Source organism: Nycticebus coucang, chromosome 9, assembly GCF_027406575.1.
Source record: "Nycticebus coucang isolate mNycCou1 chromosome 9, mNycCou1.pri, whole genome shotgun sequence".
Taxonomy (NCBI): Eukaryota; Metazoa; Chordata; class Mammalia; order Primates; family Lorisidae; genus Nycticebus; species Nycticebus coucang.
In genome coordinates this window covers 63,472,374-63,494,011 of record NC_069788.1, presented here as the reverse complement: position 1 = coordinate 63,494,011, position 21,638 = coordinate 63,472,374, and the positions used below count along the sequence as shown (strand labels likewise).

At 40.0% G+C, this 21,638-nt stretch overlaps 1 protein-coding gene across 1 annotated transcript; it reads right to left on the bottom strand.

Annotated features, from left to right (window-relative positions):
• Positions 1-805: 805 nt before the first annotated feature.
• LOC128594631 (probable ATP-dependent RNA helicase DDX52) lies at positions 806-3,029 on the bottom strand. The gene is given in 3 exon segments (XM_053603573.1): positions 806-1,488; positions 1,491-1,985; positions 1,988-3,029. Coding segments are annotated over 3 exon segments (1,791 nt in total). The 5' UTR covers positions 3,012-3,029; the 3' UTR covers positions 806-1,216.
• Positions 3,030-21,638: the final 18,609 nt, after the last annotated feature.

Below are 21,638 nucleotides of genomic sequence, written 5' to 3'. Positions count from 1 at the left end.
TGGCCTCATAAAATCAGTTGAAGGACTGAATGGACAAAAGGCTGACCCTTCTCTGGGTAAAAAAGAATTTCTCCCACCTGACTGCCTCCAAACTGAGAAAATGGCCTTTTTCTGCATTTGGACTTGAACTGAAGCACAGGCTCTTTCTGAGTCTTGAACCTGCCAACTTTTTGGCTAGAACTACATCATTGGCTCTCTGGGTTTCAGGCCTTTACACTTGGACTAAAACTTGCACCATTGGCTCTGCTAGGTCTTCAGCTTGCTAACTACAGATGTGGGACTTGTCAGCCTCCATAACTGCATAAGCCTGTGTGTGTGTGTGTGTGTGTGTATGTATATATTTATATATTATATTTATATAATATTTAAATATTTGTATATATTTATACTTATATAAATTATATTTAGTATATATTATATATATTTTTTTATTTATATATCATATCTATAAATATATATTTACATATATAAATAAGCATCCTGTTGGTTCTCTTTCTCTGGAGAACCCTAATTCAAGTCTCCTATTAATAATGTTACTGTGAACATTTTTAAACATATCTTTGGTTTACGTGTGATGACTTTATCTTAGCTAGATATCTGAGAGCGGAATTGCTAGGTTAAAAGGGAAGCCTGTGTTCACCTTCGGTAGACCCTAACGACTTTCTAAAGTGACTATGGAAATAGTTCTCCACTGTATCTACCCTGCTCTCCAGCACAGTGTGAGTGTTTCCCTTGCTGTGCGTTCAGCCTACGTTTTTGGCCTTGGTGTTGTCAGTCTTTAGAATTTTTTTTTTTTTGAGAGTACATGCCAAGGCTTTATTTCGAAATTCTGTTCCAGATGCCACTCCACAGCATACAGCACGTCTTCCTTCATACTTGAAGGGAAAAATCCTTAAGAGTTCACCACATTTGGGTGTTGTTATTTTTAGCATAAGCTTTTGTTCTTCTATAAGAAGTATCTCTCTGGATCCAAATCACAGAAATGTCAATGAACGTTACTTCCATTGTATAATAATTTAAAAGTCACCTATAAATTGAAATTTGACATGATGCACTGATTGTTTAGAATCATTCTTCACCAGTCCCACGTGCTTGTAGTTGATTCAAGAATGTTTGGTGTAAGTGGACTGTAAGACTTGAAATAATCCATGACAGTAACTTTCACGCTGGGATCATAAAATTATATTTCTGGGGTAATATTTTAAAAAGTCTGTTTTTAATTTCTATCTTCAAGAGCTACTTTCTTGTTATTCTGACTACTGACCTTTTTCCGTTTATCCTTAGCTTTTTCCAAGAAATATTTTGGAGTTGAACTAATGCTCTCCCTTTCCAATGGCTTCTTAATCATCTTTTTCTTTTCTTTGCTTAATAGTTTTTGGAAGCCTTTTATGTATTCTGGTACAGGACACCCAGCCTGTTGTATAACATTGGCGACACTTCTTAATAATGGTTTATCATCTTCAGTGAAAAATGTAATAGCTTTTCCCTATGCCCTGCTCTTCCAGGTCGACCTATCCTGTGGATATATTCCACTGAGCTGGTTGGAAAGTCATAGTTGATCACCAAGTTCACACCTTTAAAATCAATCCCTCTTGCTAGCAAAGCTGTACAAATAAGAACCCAGATTTTTCCTGCTCTGAAGCTGTGGATTGTGTTCTCTCTCTGTTGCTGTGTTTTCTCTGCATGAATAACATCCACATTAATACCTTCATATATGAGCTCATGAAAAAGTTCTTTGGCTCTTTCAATGGACTGAACAAAAACAAGAACAGGTGGATTGAAACCCTTTTTAACAAGTTCTCTCATGGCCAAAAGTTTTCCAGTCTCAGACCCAACAAAGAGAAGCTCTTGTTCTACAGTTTCTACTGCAGAATTCCTTGCTCCAATGGATACAGTAATGACGTTGTCCAGGTTAAGTTTGCACCACTGTTCAACATCATAGGCAAAAGTTGCACTGAACATAGCTCTTCTGACCTTGTGAGATTGCAGGCCAGAAAAATGGAAGCCAGCTGGTCTCTGAACCCAGTTTTGCCATCTTCAAATAGTTTGTCTGACTCATCTACTACCAGCCATTCAACACTTGTTAGGTCTATTCCTGGTGGATCTTGCTTTAATAAATAAATCAGTCGATTAGGAGTAGTCACAAGAATATCAAACTTTTTAGATGATTTAGGTCCAAATTTCTTGGCTGCAACTGCCGCTTTGTGGATCATGTGTATCCTGAATCCTGTTCCCTCAGAGATTTTTATTAACTCTCGGTGAATCTGGCTGGCAAGTTCTCGTGTTGGTGATATAATCAGGGCTCTGAAACCTTTATTTGCAGGTTGTTTTAGCTGCATTAAAATAGGAATACTAAAAGCCAAAGTTTTTCCAGATCCAGTAGGAGCAGAAGCCAGAAGTTCCCGACCATGCAGCATAACTGGAATAGCTTGCATTTGGATTGGTGTAGGCATTTGGAAGCCTGAATCTAGAATATTTTGAAGCAGCCGAGAATTAATTTTATATTCCTGATCAAGTTGCTGAAATGTAGTAATTGGGTCAGGAAGATCAGTTCCTTGGATGTGAATTTTGTGCTTATTCCGGAAGAAGTTTATCTTTTCCTTTCTGAGATGCTCCAATTTTTCTGAAGTTAGTTTATTTTCTCCTTTCACTTTTTTATCTTCAATCTTTGCATCCACAGATGACATCCACTGTATGGTAGTACCTTCTTCTTCAGAAATAATTTCTGAAGTTATCTTCTTCCTCTTTTTCCTGTTTTGCTCCCTTTTCCTTTCAGTTAGGCTCTCTTCTTTTTTCTCTTCATTTTGGAGCTCCTGACATGTTTGTGATGCTCCACACTCACCTGAGAAAGACTTCTTGTTTCCAAAAAAGTCCAATCCCTGCAGCACCTCTGAAGAATCAAAGTCATACTTCCTTTTTCCTATCTGGAATCTGGCTGCATCTGCCGAGAAGCGTCTCACGTCAAATTTAGCCCCGGTTCCGAGCCGGCGAAAGAGATCGTGGATGTCCATCTTTTACCCAGAAGGCCCCCCAGTCTTTAGAATTTTAGCCATTCTGTGAGCAGAAATGTTGCATTTTGTACTTAATTTGCATTTCTATGGAGACTAAGGGGGTTGAGCACCTTTTCATATATTTCTTGAACATCTGGCTATCTGTGAAGTGTCTGTTCAAATCTCACTGTTTATATGTATGAGAAACTTTTTAAAATCACTCATCAACGTCCTCTTTCAATTCCTCACTTTTAAAGACAGCATTTTCAACTCCCCCTTATGAAAAATGAAAATTTAAGCTCACCTATTCTATCTCCAAAATTCTCTTCCTCTACTTCACTATTTGTGTTAGTTATAATTCTTCTAGTTTTTGTCTTAAGATTTTAAGTAATATACTTAAACTTTTATGATCAAATATAGAATCTGTTGATTCCTCACTATGTAAAATAAGTCACCCAGAAAAGTCCTTGGCACATAGTAGGCATTCAGCAAAACTTGCTAAAGAAAGAAAGAGCAGGGGGGAAAGGATAAGAGGGCACAAAGGATTATCCCTACTTCTCTCCTACTTTCCTATACACTTACATCAGCAATACAATTTTATTTCTCAAGGTTTATGACATTTACATTTTGTTCTATATTATGGCTGTGATTTTAAAAATTGAAGATGAATAAAGAGTATACAATCACGTAACTATCACTATGACAGTTTGTAGATTGTGTTTCCCCAAAGTGACTACAAGATTTCCAGTGTCATATGTTCTTGGAAGTCCTTGCCTCTCTCCCATCAAGGGTTGCATCTATCTTCACTTTCCTTGAACTTCAGTGAACCTAGTAGAATCTGGTGGAGTGATGATCTGTGACTCCTTCACCTTGCTCGTAACAGGCAGCTTACTACCTTATAGCAGACTCTTTACTGGGACATGTTTTCTGAGCCCAGACCCATCAGGAGAGAAGCCTGCCTACTCTGAAGCCACCAAGCTGGAAAGACGGAGCTGGAAAGACCATGTTAGCAGACCACATGGACGTAGAGAGAAATCCTGAAGAATTCCCACCCATTCCAGCTCTCATCTGTCCAGCTCTCTATTCTTCCCAGGCTTCAAGATGACTCCAGGACCAGCCACCATTTAACTACAACCTCCTAAGATACTTTGAGCCAGAAGGACCCACGTGAGCAGCTCCCAAATTCCTTGCCCATGGAAACCATGAGAGATAACAAATGATTGTTGTTGTTCTAAGGCATTAAGTTCTGAGGTGATTTGTTATACAGCAATAACTAAAACAATCACTTACTGTAAAGCTATTAGCGTGATTGAACCCATAAAAAAATGGATATTGTTCTATTTCATTAAACTTCCACCACTCAAAGAAAAATAGTCTAATCATCAAAATAAAATTAATACTCTCTTTTTTGCTCTACTACTCAAAATTATGACACATTTTAGTTTGCCTTATGCCTGAGGAAATTGTTTTATGTAGTTTTCAATTTTTTTCCCAATTTTTATCTGGCTTTTCTTCTCCTTGTTAACAAAAAAGGCGAAGATGATGATTGCTTTATATTTTGCATTGAAATTGCTTTTTTCTTAAAGATATTCTTCATGAAGCCTTCAGACCTTTTTTACTCATTTGCCTCATAGCTGTCAAACTGGGATTTTATTTCAGTACTCTCTGGATTAGCACCACATGTTTTTGGATATCTTTCTTGGATTTCTTTGGTCTATTTGAACATACACGTAAGTAATTATTAGAATGTGAGTGAATCACAAAGTTTCTGAGTCATTACCTATCTGTAATCTTCTCAATTTTGTCCTCACACTTACATGCCTGGTCTCCAATCATTCTCCCTCAGTATTTTAATGAAATTACTCTGTTGTCTCTTAGTTTTCAGTGTTGCTGGAGGAGGTCTGTTGTCTATCTTGTAATTGTTCTTTGGAGGTAACCCATTTTTTCTATCTGAAAAACTTAGGCATTTTCTTTTTAGCCTTAGTGTTTTAAAATTTCTACAGACATGCCTATATACAGGTGAGTGTCATTTTACTCAAATAGTTCATATTTCTTGGCCTTTTTCTATTTTTCAGATCAAGGCAATTTACTTTTTTCTTTCTTTTCTTTTCTTTTTTTTCTTTTTCTTTTCTTTTTTTTGAGACAGAGCCTCATTATGTCACCCTGGGTAGAGTGCCGTGGCATCAAAGCTCACAGCAATCTCAAACTCCTGGGCTTAAGCGATTCTCTTGCCTCAGCCTCCCAAGTGGCTGGGAGTGCAGGCACCCACCACAACGCCTGACTATTTTGTTGTTGTTGTTGTTGTTTGGCAGGCCTGGGCCAGGTTCGAACGCACAAGCCCTGGTGTATGTGGCCAGCGCCCTAACTGCTGAGCTACAGGAGCTGATCTGCAATCTTCTTTATTGTGTCTTTGATTACACCTTCCCTTCCATTGTTTGCAGAGCTCCTATTAGATGAACTTTGGGCCCACGTATATGTTTTCACTGACTTCATTTTCCTCTTATATTTTTCATATCTTTTTATGTTTATTATCGGGCCTTCTGGGAAATGCCCTTTCCTGTTATCAACCAAATCCCTAATTTGGCCTCAATTGCTTCCATTCTCCTACTTAGCTTCTTCACTAATCTTTCAAAAAAATTTTTTTGTTTTAGAAACAGAGTTTCACTTTGTCACCCTCAGTAGCGTGCTGTGGCATCGCAGCTCATAGCAACCTCCAACTCCTGGGCTTAAGTGATTCTCTTGCCTCAGCCTCCTGAGTAGCTGGGACTACAGGCACCTGCCACAACGCCCCGCTATTTTTTTTTGTTGTTGTTGTTGTTGCAGTTTGGCTGAGGCTGGGTTCAAACCGGCTACCCTTGGTATATAGAGCCGGCACCCTACCCACTGAGCCACAGGCGCTGCCCATCTCTCAAAATTTTTGATAATCCTTTGAAGTTTCCAATAATTATTTCTTATTCTCTAATAGATACCCTTTGCCCTCACAGCAGCCAGTACTTGTTTTATGGATATAGTAGCCTCCCAAATTTCTCTGAGGATAATTAGATGTTTATTAAGTTTTTTCCGGAGGCCAGTCTGTGTTCATCATGCTTTCATCTTGTCTCTAATTGATTTCCCTCAAATGCCTGGTGAGCTTTTGCCAGCCATTCACACATGTGATTAATACAGGCTCCATGAGGTGGCTCTCACTAACAGGTATGTTCACTCAGAAGGCTGTTTTATGAATGGGAAGACTGATGATGGCTCTGTGTAAGCGAGGGTCCGTGCCACAGTCAAGCTGCTATTTAGTTTGCAAGTTCACAACTATCAAAATCACCCAAAGGGGAAGGACTTTTTCTGTAAGGAGGATAGAATTGTACTTTGAGCTGGAGTTGGATTTGTGTTTTTTGTGGAGTATTAAAGCCCTTCAGACTGGACGATACTTCTGCCTCCATTCAAGCCCCTATATCCCTCTGGTGGAAAATCCACTCTCTACCCAATATAGTTGTTGGTGTTTGGCTAGCTAGAGGTTTAATAGCTTCTCTACAGAGGGAGTGGGCGGGGTGGGCCTGGCTGGCCCAGATCTTCTGTGGTTGGTCTGTTCTGCAGGTAGTCTGTTCTGCAGTTAACTACTCTATCACTGCCCCAGGCCCATGTTTGCTCTTTTTACCCTTTGACTTTAAGCTGGGAGCTTCTCTAGGTGAGTGAGGGCTCTGACTGAAGCCTCTCTCTTACATATTTTTTGGCTTGTGTATTACTCTGCTTTGGTGTGTCAATGTGGAACATCTGCTTTCTGACTCTCAGAAATTTGTCCAAGTCATTAAAATTTCTGGTGAGGCCATTCTTTTTGTTTTCAGCGTTCTTATAGACTTATTCATCCTTTATATATCTTGGTCATCATTTCAATAGGGTCTTGGAAGAAAGGTTAGGCAAATACAGATGCTCTATCTGCCTCTTGTGCTGGAAATTGTCTAAAAATCCCTAATTTTGAAAATCACCTAAAAATATTTTATCCAGTCAATAAAGTGTTTCTACATTTCCCTAAAGCAGAAAGAGAAGCTATACTTATGTTAATTTTCTAATGGGAAAACTGTAGGTCCAAAAAGTTAGAAAAATTATCTTGTCCATTACCACCTTCCTAACAATTAGAGTAGCATAGTAATTAGAGGTTTGGTGCTTACGTTAGACAACCAAGAGTAGAGTCTTGGTTACTTCTCTTACTGGGTAGGTGACAACATGTAATTAAACCCTCTTGGCCTCAGTTCTCTTGCCTGTAAAATGGGGATTATTATACCTTCCTCAGAGGGTGTTGTGAAGGTTGGCATGCTCAGCACAGGGCATGGCAGGAAGTAATCTGTTAATGGTATCAGTAGCAGAGCAGCTGCAGTAGCAGCATTATCATCCCAGCCATGAGAAGAGATAGTTATTATTCTATCTTTTCCTTGACATTGTTGTACTAATTAATCAAAGCTATGAGGCCTTTATGGGTTTGAGTTTTGTTTGGATGACTTTCAAACTCAGCCTCTCTTTTAATTTCCAGATTGCAGAAAGCATGGCAAAGATAAGGGAGTACAAATTAAATACAGATGATGGAACAGCATAAACATCATAATAATGTGTTTTTGTAGCAAAGATTGCCAGCATTTATTTTATTTATTTTTTTCAAAACATTGTGATGTATATTGTTTCAGTATTTAATACACATTTATTGAACATTTATCAAATAAACTTTTTTATTTTTGAGCAAGTTAACTTTCTGGGCATCTGTTATGGGGTAAGAGTAATTGCTTTTCCAATTAATAGGTTTTTTAAAAAACTTAATTCAAATATATTTCTTCCAATGTGGGGGCCTTTGTTTTCAATTATAGAAATACTTAGTTTTAGTAACCAGCAGGTGCGTCTTGGTAAAGATAGAGCTGAAAAGCCCTGATATACACTAAGAGATTAAATTTCTTTTAATGTTTCTTTCAAAATGGAGTAGTCTGACACAGAATTCCAATACATAAAATAAAAGAGGCTGCTGTGGTTGAAAAGGGTCTCAGGATCTGGAACTTTACCTGCTCGGTACCCCCTTCACCCTCAGCTGCTGCCAACATGGTGGCCGCAGAACCACATTTACATGTCTCTAGAATTCCAAGGATCAGAATCTGAAAACCATTGGTCTGATTTATCCCAAAGGTGAGTTTTCCAGTTTCTATGAAAAAGCTACCATTTTTTAGGTGTCTTCTTTACGTGTCAAACCAATGTCTGCAATTGTTTTAATCTTCTCAGTAACCACTCGTGGAAGACATTATTATCCGATTACAGGAAAGAAACCAAAGAAATGAGTATCTTACCCAAAGTCCCATAGCTAATAAACAGAGGATGTGGCTTTTTACTCACAAATGTCTGACTCCAAATTCTATGTCTTTTTTTTTTTTTTTTTTAATTGTTGGGGATTCATTGAGGTACATGTCTTTCTACTGCTCCAAAATGCATAAGAAAATCTCCAACCTCCTTTCTGGCAATAAAGTTCTATAATTTCAAGATATTTTTTAAAAAGAAGAATGCAAACTATTGATCAAAATATAAACACTGAGCCAAAACCCAGATAGAAAACAAACTGAAACACACACACACACACACACACACACACACACACGAGAAAGAAAATTTGAGCGGAGCAGAGGGATGGATTTTAGCTAGTTATGTTACTGCAGTCATTGACTCTTTCTAAATTTATTGTAGAGAGAAATGTTGTTTTAGATGTCTCCCTCCCAAGTGGTTTTGCTTAGTTCCATCATCTTCATCAGGAACCCTGGTTACTTTCCTGTTTGTGGCCATTGGGGTCTCATTTAGTTTTTGTTGATCTCCTTTAGGACCTGTTCTGCCAATGATTCTGTTAGGGAATTTCCTCGGCTCTTGCCTTGGATAAGACTCTGAACTAAGCACCTAGAGGCATAATCCCTGCCCCTAAGGCACTTACAGGTCAGAACAAGGGAGACTTATTTGTAAGGACAGCAAGGAATTCATATAACACATGCTGGTAAGAAACACAGAGGGGATTATCATAAAAACACAGAGGCGGGAGAGTTCATTGTGCTCTGGTCCAGTTAAGAAAGGCTTCAAAGGGGAAGAACAGCTTAAACTGAATCTGCAGGACAGAAGGAACTTCATGGAGGAGGAGAGGAGGGGTGAGGAGGGAAAACAGGCAATCTATGGAACAGTGGGGCTGGAGAAGAGGGCTTGCATCCACCAGCACAGTTATCTACAGGCAATACTGCAGACACTCTCTGCTTACTCATTTCACTACAGGAATGTAGGCCCAGGCACAACACCTTATTCCATATGAGCTGGTCTTAAGTCTTTGAAAAAATAAAAAATAATGTCTTAGAAAAAGGGGGAGAGGTTACTTCTACATAAGCTTTCCCTCATGTCGGCACCTTGGGGCAGGGATTATATGGATCTAATTCTCCTAAAATGAAATTCTAGGGTTGTATAAGATTCCTAGGGCTGCCATAACAAAGCATCACAAAACGGATGGTTTAAAACAATAGGTACATATCCAGATGACCGAAAATCATTTTATAACAAAGATATTTGCACCAGAATGTTTATTGCAGCCCAATTCGTGATTGTCAAGTCACGGAAGCAGCCCAAGTGTCCATAGATCCATGAATGGATGGAGATTTCTTTTATGTTTACATGGATGGAGCTAGAAAATATTCTTCTTAGTAAAGTTCCATTCTCAAGAATGGAAGAAAAAATATCCAATGTACTCAGTATTATTATGAAACCAATATATAATCACCCACACTTGATTTACAAATGATAAAACACAACTATAGCCCAGAAGGAAGGAGGGAAGAGAGGGGTGGGGGTAGGCCAAGTAGAGGGAGGGTAATCAGTGGGACCTCACCTATAGTGCATATTGCAAGGGTACATGTCAACTATTAAAAGTAGAGTATAAATGTCTTAACACAACAATTAAGTAAGTGAGGTGAAGGCTATGTTAATCAGTTTGATGTAAGCATTCCAAATTGTGTATAAAATCCATACATTGTACCTCATATAATGTACGCAGTTATGATTTAATAAAAAACAGACACCACCACCACTCCCCACCCCCCCACCCCCAGAAATTTATCCTTTCATAGTTCTGGTGGCCAAAAGCCTGAAATCAAGGCACTGGCAAGACCACACTCCCTTTGCAACCTATAGGGGAGAATCCTTCCTTGCCTCTTCCCAGTTTCTGCTGGTTTATGGCAATCCTTGGCATCCCTTGCCTGTGCATCTGCCATGCTTCAGTTTCTGCCTCTGTTGTCACATAGGTATCTATCTCATCCTGTATGTTTTTCTCCAGCTCTTGTAAGGACACCAGTCATATCACATAGGAGTTCAGCTTGCTCCAGGATGAGGATCTTAATTAATTGGATCTGTAATAACCCCATCTCCAAATGAAGTCACATTCTGAGGTATAGGGGGTCATGAATTCAACATATTTTAGTGGGCACAAATTAAGCTGTCACAGGCATGAACAGAATGATCACACAACACAAGAAGGAGGGTTTCCACTAGAGAGGACAGGGCCAGTGAGATTTCATAGACCAGTTCGCTGCCTCAGAGATGGATCCTCCTGGATGCCCCTTCCTGCATTGACGTCTGTTTGGCTCCTTGAAGGGAGTAGTTTTGATTGAAACTGTAAGAGTAGTCTTATCACACATCTCTGTGAAATTCTGGGGTTGTGAGGCAATGCATTAAGCAGGAAAGCTGGAAGCAGGAGAGGGAGGGAGAAAAGGAAGGAAGGAGAGAGAGGGGAAGGAAATTTCCATATAGCTAGGAGTCTTATCTCATAGTACTCAAGTGTCATTAGTAGGAATTTGTGACCACCAAGCAGGATGGAGACTTTAGTAAGACTCTACTCTTGCATCACTCAAAACCCCATGAGATCTGGCCCAGCCACATGGGAAGAATCTTGGGAAGAGTGCATTGTTTTCAGGAAAGAGATGGTTTGAAAGAAAGTTAGCTGTCACTTGGGGCAAGAGTAAAAGACTTCTGACACCAAACCAGATGACATAATCTCACACTGGTTCAATTGGAACCCAAAAGACAAGTTGCAAATCAGCCCTGACAGAAAGATGCCTTGTTGTCAGGATGTCCATGAAAAGGATGTGGTAAGAAAATTATCTGGAATAACTTCAACCATATATGTTGCAGTCATTCTAGAAAAATATCTGGTGGATAAAGAACCCAATGCACTTTAGGCATGCCACAGAGCTTTTGGAAGTATCAGGGAGGCTTTGGAGGAAGGTCCCATAATTACAATGCAGATAAGCCTGAGAAAGACATGTGTGTCTCATGCCCGAGGCACTGATTTCCTCAAGCATCTCTGCTTTGCCTGCCATGATATTTGGAGCATGATGGGTCTTTAATTGCTCGCCAAATACACAAAGTCTGACTGCAATAAAAATAAAGCAGTACAAATGCAGAAAGGAAAAATGGTGAGAAAAATCCATAAAGGGTAGTGTTTCATCTACCAACACAGATAATTATTAACTTCACCTTAAACATGTAATAAGAGTGAATAGAAAGACAGATAGAACAAAATTAAAAGTCCATAAACAGACACAAGAACTCATTTGTAGGATAAAGATGGTATCTCAAATAGCTGGGGAAAGTTGGACTTCTTAATAAAAGGTGTTGGAACAACTGAAAAGCCATTTGGAAAAATAAAAAATTGGATCTGTAGTTCACACAGAATACCAGGAAAAATTCCAAAAGGGTTGCAGATCTCAATGTAAAAATGAACCTGTTCATTTTTCTGAGAAAACTTGGGTGAAATTCAACCTAGCTGTTGGAAAGCCTTTCTGTACTCAGTAGTCAGAAGAAATAAAGGAAAAGATCAATAAGACTATCCATGTATAAATGAGACCTTTCTTTGTGGCAAAATATGCCACAGCAAAGTCCAAAGATAAATGACAACCTGGGAGAAATTTTTGCAAGATTTATCAGCAAGGGACTAAGCATTAATAAAATGAATTATCAGCAACAACAAAACTCGTAGAAAAATGAGCAAAGTGCATGAACAGAAAATTCACAGGAAAGGAAATAACCTTTAAACATATGAAAAAATTTTCAACCAGCCTTACAATAAAGAGAGATTCAGATTAAGATTACACTGAGATATTTCTTACCTCCAGATTGAACACTCAAGAAGTTGAATGATACTTTCTGCTGACAGGGCTGTGGCGCATCTGGTATATATTGCGGGAGGGAGTGCATAATGCTGCAGCCTGAATGGAGGGGAGTCAGCAATATCTAACAAAATGACATATGCACGTATCCTTTGACCCGCTTTGAGAAAGCCCCTAAAATACACCTCCACCAATACACAATGAGATTGTCCAAGGCCATTAATTGCGAGATTCTTTGCGATAGCAAAGAACCGGAAATACGAATATCCATAAATGTGGATTTGGCTCATAAAGTAGTACTAAGGCATTAGTACACAATGGAGTACTCAGCAGCCATGTAAAAAAGAGTAGGAACAGTTATCAATATGGTGTTCTCCTAGATACACTGCTAAGTAGAGAAAAGGTACAAAACAATGGTATGGTATACTATATTTGCATATGAAATCAGAGGAAACAAGGATATGTGAAGGTCTGACAATTAAGTTCGTGAATTCATCCTAGAAAAAGTGGTTCATGGGGCGGTGCCTGTAGCTCAAAGGCAGGGCACCAGCCGCATATGCCAGAGGTGGCAGGTTCAAACTCAGCCCTGGCCAAAAACTGCAAAAAAAAAAAGAAAAGAAAAAGTGGTTCATTACCTCATTGCTGAATATTACTTCAGTCACCTTTGAAGTACTCCCCTTGGGAAGTTATGGACCAATGCTGATGACTAGTTCACCCTTCAAAGCAATTTTGGAACTCTTTTTCTGGAATGACCATCAGAGCTGCCATCATATAAGTTCTGACAATTAATTTTGCAAACTTGCCACTGCGCACTTAACTTTGGCAGTGCTGTAAAAACAACTTGGTAAGGTTTCATAATGTTGGTAGATAAATGTCTCACTGCTGCACTTGTGCTGATGTGTGGCAGTGTCTTGCTAAGTGGCATTCATTATTTTTATTGCCTGTTTTTGTATGTTGTGCGACCACAACTCTGACAGTCATTCCAGAAAAAGAGTTCCAAAATTGCTTTGAAGGGTGAACTAGGTGCATTAAAAGGAATTCTTAAAAGGTGACCATAGTGATATTCAGCAATGAGTTACATAGCATTTCTTCTATGATGAGTTCACGGACTCAATTGTCAGACCTCATATATGCACATATATAAATATATTACTTATACATGGGTATAGGTTTACATCTATATGCATGAATGTTCTGGTTCTTTTGTTGAAAGAAACACTGCAAGGACAAACCAGAAAACATGATCACCTATAACAGATATGGCAAGGATGGCAGGCAGAGAGGATAGGCATTCCCCAGAAAAGCTTTTGTATATAGGTTTGATTTTGAACCATGAAAATATATTATACCTTGGAAAAATACAATTAATCAAAACAAAAGAAGAAAAAAATGAACATACTAAGTCTTTAAACAGCCATTTAGAAATCAGAGAGATTCTTGAGTTAAGTTTTTTTCCAAAAACTGATAACTACCACACCACACCTCTGGCACCTAGCAAATTCTGGAAATAGTAATACAAATGGATAATGAGAGCCAAGCCCAGGTGCCCCAAGACAGGCTCATAAACAGCTTGGAAATCACCTGAGAAGCAGGATGCTAAAAACTACAATACTAAAAATAGGCAGCCTAGGGTTAAATCAGACACACGTGGCTCGCTGAGGAAGGCTAAGCTTAAGAAAGTAAGGTGATCTCTTGGGGAGTATTTCCTCCTCCAATCAAGTACCTTCCACACCAGGCACTGTCAGGCTTAAATGAAATATCGCGTAGTGTAGCATAAGGCACACAGAAAACTGGTCGCATCCAACCTCACTGTAGGAGGGCCTGCCAATCCAGGTGACCTAGGGGGAAGGAAGGGAAGGGCTTCCAGAGGGAAGCAACATTTCTTCATGGGATCTGGCAGTGCAGTTTCCAGTCTCCCAGACTTTGCAAACACTGGAAACAGAGGGATCTTGCAGAAGGCAGGGAAAGGCATTCCAGGGAGTGTTCTGTACAGGGTGGAGCCTGAGAACCTTGGTCCCAGGGCCCAGGATTTAAACTACTGTCCGCTTCCTTCTTCCTCTTCAACATGATTTCCCTTCTCTGGAATTTTTCAGATACTGCTGTGAAGGAGTTTAAATTCCTTTGTTTTATTTTTACCTTTGACTACGAAAAGTAGTTCAATGTCTACAACAAGGGAAGGAATGAACTTTGAAAAGTGCCTGCAGGAGACTTTTAAATCTCTGAGCTCAGTGTGGATGTTCTTGGGGACTAGACTTGGGGATTATTTTTTCGTGAATATAATCTTATCTCAGGAAAAGGAAGAGACAGAGGCACTCCGCCAAAGGTCTGTGTCATGGAGCTACAAAGAATGGGTGGGGACACTGGCAGGAAATAAGAGGCTGCCCTCTGGTTGTGGTTCCAAACTCACTTCCAGTAGATGTATGGATTCGGGTGTGACAATCAATTTATGAATCTGACTAGTTAAAGTAAAAAACTAACAACAAAATTATGATGTTTAGGTAAGACAGTTTTGAAACCAGATCCTTTCATTCATTCGTTCTGTTCATCAAATAAACATACAGTATGTGCCTATTTCACCAGCTTGCATTCTAGTTGAGGAAGAGAAAACCACAGGAACCTGATTAAGGTAGCTGCAATGATTGAGAAGAGAACTAAAAAAAACAAAAGAGACAGGAAGTATATTAGGTTCTTAGATTTAGAAGGAATCTTAGAGGTTATATCATGTTACCCTTCCTTTTGCAGATCAAAAAACTGAGGCCCAGAGCTGTCTTACCCAGAGCCATCCAGCTAATTAAGGGCAGAGCCAAGAATAAGCTTCCAGTCTCCTAATTCCAAGACTAGTGCTATTTCTACTGATTCAGAGAACAACTCTCAAGTGTGTGGAAGAGAGGAAAAAGGCTAGAAAATATTTATTTATCTGGTTAAATATTTCTTTCTTTCTATTTATGAGTTGATGACTTCATTTTCCTCCTTAAAATTTTGGAAGCAGAGAATTTTTGGAGGGTAGGTGCCTGGTGGGTGGGGAAAAATGTATTTAATTAATCATCATAATTCACTCAGAAACACAGGCCTCTTGGGATGACATCCATTAAGATCCTGGGGGAAGGCTTCAGCGTGCTTCACTGCACTAATGAAAGATGAGTCACCTTACTATCTCACATGTTGGTTTCCTTGTCAAAATATGTCCCCTTGAATAAAAAGGCCTTGCTAGCGTGCCTGAACTTGGATTCACTCGGTCTCTATGGCAACCACCGCACATCTCCACAAGTCACAGGAAAAGGGCACTTGACATCTTGAAGCACAATAGGCAGACCTTTATATCATAGCCATTCTTCTCTCCGCTGGAAGATAGAATAAGGAGAGAGGACACCATCCAACACACATTGCCGAGCTGTGGAATCAAAGCCTTTCTACACCCAGCTGAATGCTTTAAGCTGTTGTTGGGTTCAAGAGTCATTCAGGAACAACGCTACTTACAAGTGACAACAGCTTCAGCTTGCTCTCTGATACTCTTTTCAACTACCCTTCCCCAAGCCTGAGCAGAGTTGGAACCAGTTGTAATTTACATATCCCAGAAACTGGTCTGGCTGCATAAGCAGACAATACAAATGAACAGTGGCTTAAACACATAAGGTTTTATTCCTTTCACATACAAAGTCCGGGGGAAGGCAGCCCAGTGCATTTATGGCCACTTGACAAAGCCTTCATGGAAACAAGACTCCTTTCAGTAAACGACTCACATCTTCATGGTCCATAAGCCTCACAGCCTCGTTCCAGGTGGAAGAGAAGGGATGGATGGTACAGGAGGCGTGATGGATGTGCCACCTGAGTTTGTACTAGCACCTTACTGACCAGCACTTAATGACTTGGTTACACCTGGTTGCTGGGGAGGTAAGAAACTGCGGTTTTTATTCTCATTTAAAAAGCAGAGGTTCTATTGGAAGGATGGAGGGGAATGTGGATACTTAGGTACCTGCTAACCCTGGCATGATATGTAATCTAGCTCCCTTGAAGAGCTGCACTACCTCTCCATGCCTCTCTCAGTCCAAACTATAGCTCCATTTTGGTTCCCAGCTCTGGCCCGTAAACCTACTGGTTGACATGATCCTCTTATAATTATGGACTGATGATCCTATGATTACAACATTTGGTGGAGAGGTTGCCCTTCAGGGCAGAAGAAGTTGTATACTGAAGTTATCTGACAGAAGGATCCGGGGACCTCAATGGCGCGACTTGATGCTGACTAGAACTATGGGAAGACGTATTCCTTGGTGGCCGTGGGGTCCTGGTCGCTCAACGTTGTGAGGAGCAGCACATTCAGGCTGGGGCATGGCTGGACCCTGAACCACAGGAATGCCTTCTCTGCCTCTGGGGACATGCTGACTGGTAGAGCCAAAGAGACTAAGCTGGGTGCCAGCTGCTGAGGGTGGGGTGGGGGGGCTAAGAAGCTAGAGCCAGCTCCTGGAGGCTTCAGCAGCCCCCAGGCTCAGGTGCATGGGAGGGTGGGTTCGGGTACAGCATTTTCTGCCGGGTTATTGATGAGATAACCCTCCTCGTCTTTTCCCAGGAGTATAGAGGTCATCTTTCCAGGCAGTTTGGGTTCCCTCTTCTGGAAGGAAGGCCATAGCAGAACAACTTAAATTCATAAACTTCCCAGAATTTAGATGGTACCCTGAGGAGAGAGGGAAACATGTTCTGAATTAACAGAGTTTGGAACAGAAGTGACTGAGAAAACTCTGAATTGACCAAATCAAGTCATTTCTGCCATCAGGAAGCCTCAAGTTCAAGACAAAAACTAAGTCAGTTATGGTAAAACAAAGAATGCTCATTTGAACTCGCTACAAAATTGTATATCAACAAAATTGTATATCCACACTGAAATGGTATAGAATTTATATTAATATAAATATATATTAAATCATTTATATTAAATTCTATAGCATCATGACCACTTCCTCCCTTTTTTGATACCTCGTATGGGGAGGAGCCAAATACCTGAGAGTTTCCTCTACTCTCAACACAAGCTGGAATGTTTGAATATGACTTTCCCAAGGTCTGCTGTAACCAGCGGCCATATTTTGTAACCATATTTTGAGGCCATCCACAAAACTGTGTACTTACACATCACTCTTTATTTTTAAGAGATATGAATGTTTGACTTCCATTTAGTAGAAACTCTGGGAAAACTTAATTTACTCAAAGGGAAAAATGATTTGTGGGTCACATTAAGTGTGTCCAAGCTATAAGAATTCTAATTGACATACAAGAGCCCATTGTTTCTATGGTAAGAATTGAATTATGTTAGACAAAGATCTGAGAACTGTTGCAAAATTCCCAATGGATGCTAAAAATAGATAGGATACTGTGGTTTCATTATCTGGAACAGGGGTGAGGAGGCAAAAAAACAAAAATCTACCAAAGAGCCACTCATAATCAATATTTATTCAAATAAATAATAACTAAATGTAGTGAATTTATACAAAGATGGAGGGAAAAGATAGAAATCATTTTCTATATTTGTTGTTAAGATAGAGAATAGAACATAAAACTATTCAACAAATGCAACAAAAACTAAAACCATATGCTGTAAAATTTTGATTATCTGGAGCTCTTTGGAAAGGAGCTGGTAGCTGATTTTTCTATATGGCTCAGGATTTATATCTTTGAGCAATGATTTTTTTAAGATGTTAAATGGAAAGCTCTCTAAAATAGATCACACTCTTCCAAACATTCTTGAACATATTATGAAGAACACAATTTAACCTCTTCCTGACTTGAAGTCTCTATGAATTCATACCAACACCACTTTTTCTAGGGTTCTGTGTTAATACAGCCATGCCCTCAGTATCAGCTTAGGTGCATGGAGCTGTTGGCCTCTTTAGGAGTCCCAGATCTCTATGTGTCTGTATCCTCTGTTTCTGCCTGCCTGTCACTTCTCACTGATGCTATATGTCTGTCCCTCATTCCCTTATGTCTGTTAGCCTTTGCAAAGTCAGGTCTAAGTTTGCTAAAGCTACTTAGAAACTAAGAGTAAATTGATTCTGAATGAATGTCTGACTGTTCAGGAGGAATGGATATGAGCCTTAGTAATTGAACTTTGTAAGGTATACAGAGGTTATTTGGAGACTTGTTTATTTTTTGCTCTGCTGGTTCTGGGCTCTGCTTTTTTTTATCAATTGATGTATAATGTGATATAGCTTTTTATAAATCATAAAGTGCTATATGACTATAGAGCAGTGGACATATCTTTATGGATCTGTGTGAAACCTGCATTTCCCAGCTAGGCAGCCATGCTCAGCCTCAGCCTGATGGCACATGTCCATTGACTGGTTGTCTTTATTAAGTGACTAGGCAAATATATGGAGTTGGCACCTATTGTGTAGGAAGATACTATACCTGGAGCTTGGATTTCACAGATAGGAGTCACAGTTGGCTAATTTTTACAACAAGGATCACAGGACATCTTGGCCGCCAGGCTGTTTCAAGCACTGAGCTTGCTGGAAGGGTTGGAGTATGCATCCAGGCAGGACTCTGCAATCTCCTTGGAGATTGGTGGGGCCTGCTGGGGCCTGCACACCTGCAACCCCTTAGGCCAGTATCTTTCTGCCCTGAGCAGCCTTGATGGTTTAACCCAGTTTGCTGTACAAATATCATTTTCTGTGTATGTCATGGTGTGAAAAATGCTGAGAAGGCCTGATGTTAAGTGGTTATATACTGAATTGCAAGTTGCTGTGTTTAGGGGTACAAATAGCTTATGCATTCCCTACTATGCTGTCTCTTGGCATGCATTGCTAAGAATGCATTTCTTTTTTGTTTTGTTACAATAAATAGAGACATTTATATTTAAGAGTTCATTCTTACTAAACCACTGATCCAGTCCTCTATGAGATAACTGGGCTAGTCTTACTATACAAATGTTTTTGAAAAGTTAAATTTATTCATTCAGCATGTATTTATTGAACATAGCCACTGTGGTAAACTCTGGGGACACAGAATAAAATAGGACCCATATTTCAGTGAACTTAAGAGGGAAATAGTTGGGCACACAGATAATCAAAATACTATGCGATAAAGGGAAGTCCTACACAATTCTGACCTTCATAAGGGTACACCTGCCTTGCCCTTTATCTTGACAACAAGATACTCAGACTCACTAAATATTTCAAAATGTGTTTGAGTTTGTGTCATAATTCTATGTAGTACCACAGCTTATTATGTGAAGAGGGAATCATGGGTTCATCAAATTGCTGGTCCTCACATCAAGTCTGTGACCTCTAGTGCAAAGCTCCCAAAGCCACATGATGTCTGACACATATTAACCCAGAGCAGGAAAGCAAGTTAATACTGGCTCAGGCCACGCCACTGTAATGGACAAGAGGTCAGAGAGGAAGCAGGGCAGAGCAGTTTTCCTCTGAGTCAAGCACCTAAGGTATGTGGGTTATTTTTATTTTCCCTTCCACAGAACAAAAGGTTTGTTAAACCTGAAAACTTTCCACTCTGAATGAAGTTGAGATTTTTATTGGGAAAGGTTGAGAATGAGACAGATTGGGATTTTTAAAACCCAACAACCCAATCAGTCTTTAAAAAAAAAATTTGGGGGGGGCAGTGCCTGTGTCTCAGTGAGTAGGGCGCCGGCCCCATATGCCGAAGGTGGCAGGTTCAAACCCAGCCCCGGCCAAACTGCAACAAAAAAATAGCCGGTGTTGTGGCGGGCGCCTGTAGTCCCAGCTACTTGGGAGGCTGAGGCAAGACAATTGTATAAGCCCAAGAGTTAGAGGTTTCTGTGAGCCGTGTGACCTCATGGCACTCTACCCGAGGGCAGTAAAGTGAGACTCTGTCTCTACAACAAAAAAAAAAAAAAAAATTTTTTTTTTGGTCAAATACAATGATGATGACTGTGGCCTATGAGAATGAAAGGAAACCAAACAAGTAAACAAAGCCATGTTTAATGGTGGAGGCATAATTGCTTTGTTTTTAAAAATACAGGAGTTTTTTGAGCTTTGAAAGGAAATGCATTTACACACAATTTGAAGATTGTAGTTTCCTTCTTAAACAAAATGATTGGAGATTTCATTCTGGTAAAATCTAAGAGGGCTCTGTTCTCTGAGTACCTAAAGTCTTTAGAGTTAAGCGAGGATTTACCCTTTCTATTCAATAACCACAACTAACATTAAATGAGTATTTGTCAGGTACTGTGCCATTGTTTGCATAAATTATCTCTTATTAATCTGAAATATAGAATATTATTCATGAGTCAAATTTTATGTTGCTTTGATATTTCTCACAAAGATGTTTTGTTGCATGATAAAATATTATAGAGATACAATAGAAAGAAAATAGGGTATCCCAATGCAGTATGTGTCATCGCTGTTGTCCTCTTGGCAAGATTACTTTTGAGAACGTGCTCATTACTCTTCCAAGATCATATTTAGAGTTTACATAATCCAAGAATTGTGATTATCAATTCAGATTCTACTTTGTACTTTATGGAACCCAATAATGTACCTGCAAGAAACTCAGGTCTCCCATGTTAAGAAAAAAATGTGACTTTGGCTGTAAGGAGGTCTTATAAGGCAAAGATTTTTAGTCACTTTGAGCAACATATTTTAGTTTTGCCAAGAGAGCTTCAAAGTAGTGACTCTGGAATATCTGAACTGCAAGAAATCCTGGATTAATAAATATTCCACCCATTCAAGCAAGTCACAGAAGTTGTATTAAAAATAGGAAGGCGAGGGGCAGAGACAAGATGGCTGACTGAAGCCAGCTTTCCACAGAGGCTCCTGTACAGAAGGAGAGTTAAAGGAAGGAAATTTAGCAAGTAACAGGGTGGAGTAGAGCTGCACCAAGAGAGAAGGTTGAAGAATGCACATCAACCCCGCTGAGGCAAGCTGCGACCCCAAAGAAACAAACAAAAGGTACAAAATCCATCACCAATTGGATGGGAGTCCCCTCCCCCATGAGAATGGCTCAGAGTGCCCCACAAACAAATGAGCAGAGTTCAAAGGTCCTCCCACTACACTCCATGCAAGATACCCTCTAAAAACTGGACCTACCTCCCCTACTAGGGTGCCACAGCATTCTCCTGCCAGGCATAAAACCGTATAAAACTGTATATATTCTCTACCTGCAACTCTGAGTTCCCAGCACTCCCCTCCACTCTCACTCTGAGGTCTGGAGGCCTGTCTCCCAGGAGTCCAGATTCTTGGGTGATTTCTCGAGGGGTGTGGACAGGGCTTAGACTACAACTGGTCAGTGCTGATTCTGGGGCACAGGAGTGAGGAGAGGATGGTAGGCTGAGAGGGAACCACACCAGAGCGGCGGTGCCCCAAGGCGCAGAGCAGCAGCCGTTTTTGGCAACAATAGGGCTCACTCCAAGATATTCCGAAGCCACACCCCTGTCTCCCTGGGCAACCAGAGGAGGCCAGGCATCTTCTCAGGTGGCAACCACCACGGAACAGATCTGGGACGGAAACACAGGCCCCATGAGTAAAGGGTTTGC